We start from the raw sequence: 10,000 nt of genomic DNA, 5'->3' as shown, positions 1-10,000 counted from the left end.
ATCAGGGCTGTTAACGGCCTTTACTCCTGACAGCGTCCTCTTCTCAACATTGCGGGTAGTATTCACACTGTGTGTGATGTGTGTATGAGTGTTTGTGTGTGTGTGTGTGTGTGTGTGTGTGTGTATGTATGAGTGTGTGTTTGCGTGTGTGCATGTGGGTGCATGCTTGTGTGACAGAGAGAAAGCGATAGACTGAATAATTGTTCGTTTCTGAGATGGTTTGATTTCGTGTATGTGTGTGTGTGTTTATGTGTGTGTGTGTGTGTGTGTGAGAGAGAGAGACTCCATGAGTGTGTGATCGGCTGGATGTGTAATGCATGTTAAATGTAGGTGTCGTGTGTTATTAGTGATAGTATGTGTGTATGTGGCATGGTAAGTATAGCGGTCTGAACTGCAGCATCTGAGTGTGTTTGTGCGTGTGTGTGTGTGTGTGTGGTGTGTTTCAGAGCTCGGACGGGAACGTGGTGGTGCGGAGCGACGCGCGGGTGTCCTCGCTCACGCTGAAGGAGGCGCGCTACACTGACGCCGGCCAGTACGTGTGCACCGCTCGCAACGCCATCGGACACGACGCACAGTCCATGTTCCTGGAAGTCAGATGTGAGTTATACACACACACACACACACACACACACACACCTAATGCACACACACACACACACACACACACACACACACACCTAATGCACACACACACACACACACACACACACACACACACACACAAACACACATGCACACACACCTCATACACACACACACACCTCATTTACACACACAAACACACACCACTCATTCACACACACACACACACACACACACACACACACACACACGCACCTCACACACACACACCTCACGAACACATACACACTCATACACACACCTCATGCACACACAGACACTGGCCAGTATGTGTGCACCACACCATACACATAATTGGAGTTCTACCCTCACGAGTGTACACACACACGCGCACACAAACTGGCCCATACGAATGCACTGCATGCAACGCATGATGCACAACCCCTGTGCATGGAAGTCTAAGCCCCAGTCTATAGTATACCCTCTTACCCTATATCCTACACACACACACACACACACACTTCTGACATACACACAACATGCACACAAACACACACACACACCTCAGAATAGCATTAGCGTTCACACTAAAGCGTCTGGCACATTCACACACACATTTTGCGTGTGGGGGAAGGGGGTGGCAGGAGTGTGAGTTGTAAACACAGCTAAAGCCCCTGAATGTCTGTAAAACACACACACAAACACACACACACACACACACACACACACACACACACACACACACACACACACACACACACACCGTAACACTCCTAGAGCAGCTGTAATATCTATAGCAAGGGACCGGGGGTTGGGTGTGTTTTCGGGTGTTGGATGGTTCTGGACAGTTAAGTAAGGCTGTGTTTGTTTATTTGCATCCCACGAGTGTAGACTGAAGCTCTGTTTGCGTGGAGCTCAAGGCTTTCTAGGCTCCAATCCAGTAGATATGAGATCCGTTTCAAGCAGCACTATCTCCCCGTGTGGACGGGAATGAAAGGCGCGGTAATCCCTCCACAAAGTGGACAAAAAAGGCGAGCAGACGCCAGCATTCAGCATTCAGACATAAAACTCGTCGTCTGCTGTCTGCCTGCCTTTTTACTCACCCTGACAGCACAGCTCAGCTCAGCTCAGCACGCTCTTTTAGTTGGCCAGTCCATGCCTTTCATGGAAGCTGTGTGTCTGTGTATGTGTGTGTGTGTGTGTGTGTGTGTATGTGTGTGTGTGTGTGTGTGTGTTTGAGTTCAAGGACTCGTGGTGTTGATAAGCTATAATGACTCAGTTTAGCGGAGATGAATAGACCAGTGGGGTGCTCAGGTATGTTGATGCTCCTTTAAAACAGAGAGGGTAGAAACAAACAGAGAAAAGCTACACTAGCCAGCTCCCCTATGTTCCTGTGGTAAAGACTACATTACCCAGCTCCCCTATGTTCCTGTGGTAAAGACTACATTACCCAGCTCACCTATGTTCCTGTGGTAAAGACTACATTACCCAGCTCACCTATGTTCCTGTGGTAAAGACTACATTACCCAGCTCACCTATGTTCCTGTGGTAAAGATTCGATTTCCCAGCTCCCCTATGTTGCCTCTACAGTGCTGTCTTATTGCCCCTACTGTACAGTGCTGTCTTACTGCCCCTACAGTGCTGTCTTATTGCCCCAGCAGTGCTGTCTTACTGCCCCTACAGTGCTGTCTTACTGCCCCTACAGTGCTGTCTTACTGCCCCTACAGTGCTGTCTTATTGCCCCAGCAGTGCTGTCTTACTGCCCCTACAGTGCTGTCTTACTGCCCCTACAGTGCTGTCTTACTGCCCCTACAGAGCTGTCTTACTGCACCTACAGTGTTGTCTTATTGCCCCTACAGAGCTGTCTTACTGCACCAGCAGTGCTGTATCATTGCCTCTACCTTCGCCCTCATGCTGTTGTCATCAGCTGTCCTCTCAGATGTAGCCCACTCACCACAGAACAACGCACACACACACACTCACACACACACACACACACACACACACACACACACACACACTCTCACACACACGGACACCACACACACAGACACCACACACACAGACACCACACACACACTGCAGAGCAACATTAGTGTTCACACAAAACATTTGGCATGTACACACGAACACTCACACACACACGCATATGCATACACACATACACACAGTCACTTACACTCAGCACTCACACTTCAGAAGAGCATGAGTGCTCACCCACAAAGCGTCTGGCAATCTGCCCACGCATGTGCCCCCGCTCTACTTGTCCTTGTGATTCTAAACATCAACACACACAGATGCACACACACACACACACACACACACACACACACACACACTGACGCACGCGTGCATGCACACACACATACACACACACACATAGTCAGTCTAGCAGCGCAGGTGCACCAGATTGTCTGTGGAGATGGACTCTGTAATTGTTGGCTATTAGGGCAGAATTAGCAGTAGAATGCCTCGGGGCCCTCTGATTGGTCCTTAACAGATTGTGCTGTTCCGCCTCATATACACCACATCATTGGCTCACGCTCAGCGCTTCCCTGACTCTCATTGGTTCTCGACACTGCAGGGGCGTGACTTAACAGTTTAGAGCCCCAATGGAGTGTTCAGCCTGCACATGCCCTCACATGATTTTTCAAACGAGCTTAACATTCTGAGAAACATCTCCAGGCAACTAGACTTGAGATTGGATGCTGAAAAAATAAAAAAAAACACCTCACATTGGTAGTGTGGATAGGTTTGCTCTCATGCTAGCAAAAAAAGCACACTGTAAATAAATAACACTGCCCTCTTAAAAGGGCTACTTGATGACTCTGTAAATGCTAATGTGCTAATGTAGTGTACACCGTGGCCATGTTAAATGTAGGCTAATGAACTCTCTCGGCAATGGGCCGTGTTGTTCCCGTAATGCAGGCTAAGTCGTTAACAAATGGCAGGAGATTATATCTAATTAAATAGATGTTGGCACGCCGACGTCGTGTTCTGGGAGAGCACCTGATGACTCAAGGGACGGATTGTGTTTTTTAGCGGCAAAAAGGCGAATCCGGCTGCTCCGTCTTTTTTTGTCGGGGGGCGTCCGCTTTATGTCGGGGGGGAAAAAAAAGAACATCGCTGTAATCACCGTAGATGATCGGCGTTTAAGGATGCTAAATCTCATAAGCTTATGGTTCACCGCAGATTGCTGCAATTAATATGAATTGGTAACTGCAGCAGGCTCACGCCCTCACAGGGAGGCTCGGGGGAGGAGGAGAAGATGAAAGAGATGTATGCAGTCGGCGCGCACACACACACACACACACACACACACACAGAGAGAGAGAGAGACACACACACACACACACACACACAGACAGCACAGCGTCTGATTCACAGCTACAGAGAAGGAGGCAAGGGGACCCGGGATTGTGTACAGAGTGGGGGAGGCGCGTATGAACACACAAGCACACGCTCTCACATAAATGCATGCACACACACACACACACACACACACACACACTGACAGGCCAGATCACAGGCTGGCGTGCAACTGGGAGCACGCTTTCATCATCATCATCGTCATCTTCTTCGTAGTCTTCGTCATCCTAGTCCTCCTCACGCTGGCTGGCTATGGAGTGACTGGAGGGGGAGAGTGGGAGAGATGAAGACGCCAGCCGGTTATTTTAAAATGCCTCTGCTGCGCATCATCCTCACTCTAATCTTAGTGTCCTCCCGAGAGCCGGCCGTCACAGTGGCAGGACTGGATTGTTTACCGATGCTTCACCCCACCTTGACTTTAACTCACACTCATGTATAGCTCTGCATGGGTTAGCTGAGTTAAGGCTTGTGTGTTAGAGTGATGATGAGATGCCTGATGAAGACCCAGTAGGGTCGAAACGTTGCTTGTGTTTAAATAAACATGAAATGGGAGCAAATAGCAGTGTTGCGGATATTAGATAGATAGATAGATACTTTATTGATCCCCAAGGGGAAATTCAAGATATATTATATTATATTCTTTTTATTGGTGGGTTAGAGTGAACATAGCCTGTATGAAAGCTTGTGTGCTGTAGTGAATACAGCCTCTATTTGGTTGTGTTAGTTGTGTTAAAGGGGAACTATGCAGGGTTTTTTTTTAGCTTATTTTACCTTAACCAAAGATCCTTAAATATTGACAAGATAGAGCAACATAATGCATCTCTATGGAAGAAAAATTCGAACAGTTCCTGTCTGCTCAAAGAGGCGTGTAGCAAAGACGTCATAGTTGGATATCGATCTCTGTCAGATTGGCAAGCAGTTCAGTTCGAATGTTAACAGGTCTGCTTAAAGGGGGATTTAGCCCCCCTCCCCTTTGCGAAGACAGAACGCGGAAATAATCGAACGTTTGAGCCTCTCGCTCCGCTTTAACCCTCTCTGCCTTAACTAAATAGCTTCGGAGTCATTGGAATGGTAATATGTCTTTTTTTTTGGTTGAATGGTGGCTGTTTCGCTTCCACCTAGCGTCTGTGAGCGGAAAAACCACCCTTGCAACTTTAGGCTGGCGGGCTGTTCCACTGGCAAACAGAAAGTCTCATAGCCTTGCGATCATGCTCATGAAAAGGTACTGTAGACTTACCGATTGAGGAGTGTTGCAAAACATGTCACACTAAAGCTGTAGGGGAAGCTCTGGAAATCGCTAAACCTGCATACAGTAGTTTTTCTTTAAAGCTGGCATGTTATAATCAACACAGCCTCTGTTTGCTACTGCATGTGTTAGCTGAGTAAAGGCTGGTGTGTTATGGTTAGCACAGCCTCCCTTATCTATATGTCAGCAGAGTAAAGTCGTTTTGTTTAGTGAACACAGCCACACCAACTGAGGTTGTGAGGAACAGCTGATGTGATGAGGTTTAGTGTCGTGAATAGCGTTCCTCAGCTGTATACCATCTCAGTGTAGACTGATATGGTTTAGTGAGCACATCTGACACACACAGGATGTGTTCCATTACTGGGTGCTTGGCGGTGTGTGTGTGTGTGTGTGTGTGTGACTGCCTGAAATGGGAACAAGATGAAAGCTCGTCATAAATCCAGTCACCGTGGCGACGCCTCGAAGGGCCAAGTTCCGAGTGACAGTCCGTTACATTTTAAAAGAAGCCCAGGAAACGGCAGCAGTAGCTGTCAATCAGCTCACTGCAGATCAGGGACACACACACACACACACACACATCATATGCCTGCACAGACATGCGCATACACACAACACAATCAGAGACTTCCTAATGAGGAGACACATCACTCAAAGAATCCTCCATAGAGATGTACAGTATGGGGTTAGTTTGTAATGGCAACATGGTAGTTGTCTACACGCATCCCACAGCGAAAAAGTCGACGTGTGAATACATCGTGCCAATCATGTGTTGTGATCTCGCCGCTGGAGCACGGTTGGTGTCATGAAGCCTTGCGCAGGTGCAGTTCTGCCAGTAATAGATGCCCGATAAGTGCCCAAAAAGCGTTGCAATATGGCCTCTGAGTGGAGGGACTTGCCTAAAATGACCCTGACGTAATCACATACACTCACTGAACTGGACTGTACATGCACACTCATACACAGTTGCACACACTAAACACAATCATACAGACTCTAAACACCTTCACATACACACACTCTCAACACCTTCACATACACACTCAACACCTTCACATACACACACTCCTCACCTTCACATACACACACTCTGAACACCTTCACTACAGGATCACATTCAAACTTAAATCCATACCTAAATCCTCATGAGTATACACGCACACACACTTACACAGAAAGCTGCTCAGGCAGACAAAACAAATGTTCCCTTAACACATTAGATTAGATTAGATTCAACTTTGTTGTCATTGTGCAGAGTACAGAGTACAGTAAAGTACAGAGACAGCCAAATGCAATTAGCGTCTAACGAGAAGTGCAGTAAAGCAGAAAAATGCCATGTAAACAGCGTGCGTGGGTTTTATGACAAAACAATAACAAAGAAATAGAAAAGATACTTTCCACTGCTGCCGTCACTTTTGTACATTTGTGCACCTATACAATTCCATGCTCTTGTGTTGAGTCCCCTCTTCTGTTCTCCATGTTCTTGTGTTGAGTGTCTTTTGATGTTCTCCATGTTCTTTTGCTGAGTTCCCTCTCATGTTCCCTAATGTTCTCCATGTTCTTGTGTTGCTCTGTGCAGATGCGCCTAAGCTCCTGGGTTCTGTGACCGTGTACACGTGGGAGGGGAACCCCGCCAACATCAGCTGTGAGATCCTGGCGCACCCCAGCGAGGTGTCGCTGTACTGGCTACGAGACGGCATCATGATGCCCTCCCCCAACACCACCAACATCAAGATCTACAACACACCCACCGCCACCTTCCTGGAGGTACACACACGCATGCATGCACACATACACGCACACACACACACACACACACCACCAACATGAAGATCTACAACACACCCACCGCCACCTTCCTGGAGGTACACACACGCATGCATGCACACATACACGCACACACACACACACACACACCACCAACATCAAGATCTACAATACACCCGCCGCCACCTTCCTGGAGGTACACACACACATGCACGCACACACACACACACACACACATGCATGCGTGCGCGCGCACACACACACACACACACACACACACACACACACACACACACACACACACAATCACCACCACACTCACGTCCAACACAATCTACAACAAGATCTACAACACACCCGCCGCCACCTTCCTGGAGGTACACACACACATGGACATACACACACAATTACCACCACATATACTGGAAGCACACACACACACTCACACCCAACACCATCTACATCAAGATCTACAACACACCCGCCACTACTTTCCTGGAGTACACACAAACACATACACACACACACACACACACACACACACACACACACACACACACACACACACACACACACACACACACATTGAGATACACACATACTTAATTGCTTACATCAAGTTCTACAGCATATTATCAGCCATATCACTAGAGATAGACACTCACGAAACATATATTCTACACTGTCTTCACGCGTGTGTGTGGGTGTGTATGTGTGTGTGTGATGTTATTGTTGTTCCATTAGCGCTGCCCTATTTCTGTCTTGGTGCCACAGGGTAAATAATAGATGGGGAGTCAGGGTCCTCACAGCACAACTTCAGGCCACAGCAGTGTGTGGGTGTGTGTGTGTGCGTGCGTGCGCGTGCGTGCGTGTGTGTGTGTGTGCGCTTGCGTGCGCGTGTGTGTGTGTGCATGAGCAAAAGAGTGTGTGTGTGTGTGTGTGTGTCATGCACCCCAAAGGGTCTTCTCAGCACAACCTCAGGACTCTCTGTGTGTGTGTGTGTGTGTGTGTGTGTGTGTGTGTGTGTGTGTGTGTGTGTGTGTGTGTGTGTGTGTGTGTGTGTGTGTGTGTGTGTGTGTGTGTGTGTGTGTGTGTGTGTGTGTGTGTATGTGTGTGTGTGTCTGTGACGGTCTCAGAATAATGTCCTTCACCAATGTACTGGCTCTTTTGCAGGTGACCCCTGAATCTCAAAATGACTTCGGGAGCTACAACTGCACAGCCTCCAATGAGATCGGCACAGAGTCCAAAGAGTTCATCCTCGTCCAGGCTGGTCAGTAACATTCGTACAATTAAAAAAAAAAAAAAAAAGTCTAAGTCGAGTTTCAAGCCATAAATATCAAATCCAAGTCAAGCAAGTCTCAAGTCCTAAAAATTGTGACTAGAGTCAAGTCATGTGACTCAAGTCTCCCATGTCTGATCTCTAGTGTCAAGGAGGGCTTCAGTTTAGGGAGATATCAAATGTGTTAATTAGGTCCCCAGTGATGAGAAAACATTTCCAGAGACATTAACAGAGGAACTGCCTCTAACTTCACATCAAAGTCTCGCATTTTTACAGTTTTATTTCAGATGGTCTCATCTGTTTCAATCAGGCCAATTCATCTCAGCACTGCCCCCAACACACCAGCCATTTCATCATCATCAAGAGTGTGTGTGTGTGTGTGTGTGTGTGTGTGTGTGTGTGTGTTAGCACGTGTGTCTGTATGTGTGTGTGGGCTTGTGTGTGAGTGCACTAGCTGAATTCAATGGCAGACATCAGCAAGCCTGTCCCCACAGCATTAGCACTTCATTTAGATCAATTGATTCATCAGGCTGTTAGTGAAATGTGACAATTATCTAACGAGTTCTCCGCTTCCATCAGCTTCCGTCAGCTTCCGCCAGGAGACCGACAGGAAAGTTTCTGAAACAACATGCCAAAAACCTGCAGACAAATCGTGTCTATTTTTTCCCCCTCGTCTGCAGTCAGATGTTGGGTACACTCGCTTCCCTAGTGAAGTGTTGGGTGACCGTGAGATATGGGACACATAGTTTGGGTATACTGTAGGTTATGTCAAGTCAAGTCAAGTTATTTTTATTTGTATAGCGCATTTGACATGCACAGAGTGCAACCCAAAGCGCTTTACACACAAGACTGATGCATAAGACAGTGTCAAACAGAGTGGTGTAGGCGCCAGTGTACCCGTGACAGCAAGACATGAACAAACAAATTTACAAAATAACAAGATGACACAAGACAAAAGATGCCGGACGGAGTGACATCATCGCCAGCGCCACCCGTGACACCAAGACATAGGCCTACAAAACAGACAAAAATCAAATAAATAATCAAAACAAACAAAACCAAAAAAGTCCACGTCCAAGTCAGACGGCTGAGAAAAGTCCCAGGACAATGATGACAGCAAACGTGTGGCGGCTATGTACTGTGTAGGATACACATGGAAGGATATAGGGGATATACAGTATAGCGGGTATATGTTGGAAGGTGTGTTTAGAGAGTATGTATTATACTGCATATGTACAGTTGTGTATTGTATCTTTCATTTTTTTAATTAAGGCATTAAGATCAGTTTTCAAATGATGATTTTATATTCCTCTTTTTAGGCAACTTTAGTATGGTATCAAACACATTTTCTCCCCACTGTATAGTGTATACGTACAGTTGTGTATTGTATCTATATGTATTGAAGTTATCTAAAGCATGTGTAGACCTGTAGAGACTGTATCAGTGCAGTATACTGTATGGAGCGCATAGAGAGGGCTCAGCATGCTGTGGAGTCAGATTAGCATCTGACTTCTCAATTTCAGTTTCCTCAGATGAGATTAGCCCTCTGTGAAGGGTGTGTGTGTGTTTGTGTGTTGTTTAATCATGAGGGAGAGTGTGTGTGTGTGTGTGTGTGTGTGTGTATGTCTATTTTATCATGAGTGTGTGTGTGTGTGTGTGTGGGTATGCTTAATCATAAGTGTGTGTTTGTGTGTTTGTGTGTGTGTGTGTGTGTGTCTGTTTTATCATGAGTGTGTGTGTATGTCTGTTTTATCATGAGT

The 10,000-nt window shown here is 46.8% G+C and overlaps 1 protein-coding gene across 1 annotated transcript in view; it reads left to right on the top strand.

Annotated features, from left to right (window-relative positions):
• Nucleotides 1-10,000, top strand: part of ncam1b (neural cell adhesion molecule 1b) — a 118,763-nt gene that overhangs the window by 78,637 nt on the left and 30,126 nt on the right. The window contains exons 11-13 of the mRNA XM_062521664.1: nucleotides 447-597; nucleotides 6,774-6,961; nucleotides 8,135-8,231. Of these exons, the coding sequence (XP_062377648.1) occupies nucleotides 447-597; nucleotides 6,774-6,961; nucleotides 8,135-8,231 (436 nt within the window). The remainder of the gene's footprint in view (nucleotides 1-446; nucleotides 598-6,773; nucleotides 6,962-8,134; nucleotides 8,232-10,000) is intronic.

The sequence above is a fragment of the Sardina pilchardus genome, chromosome 19 (genome assembly GCF_963854185.1).
Source record: "Sardina pilchardus chromosome 19, fSarPil1.1, whole genome shotgun sequence".
Classification (NCBI taxonomy): Eukaryota; Metazoa; Chordata; class Actinopteri; order Clupeiformes; family Clupeidae; genus Sardina; species Sardina pilchardus.
This window is presented reverse-complemented; position numbering and strand designations above follow the sequence as displayed.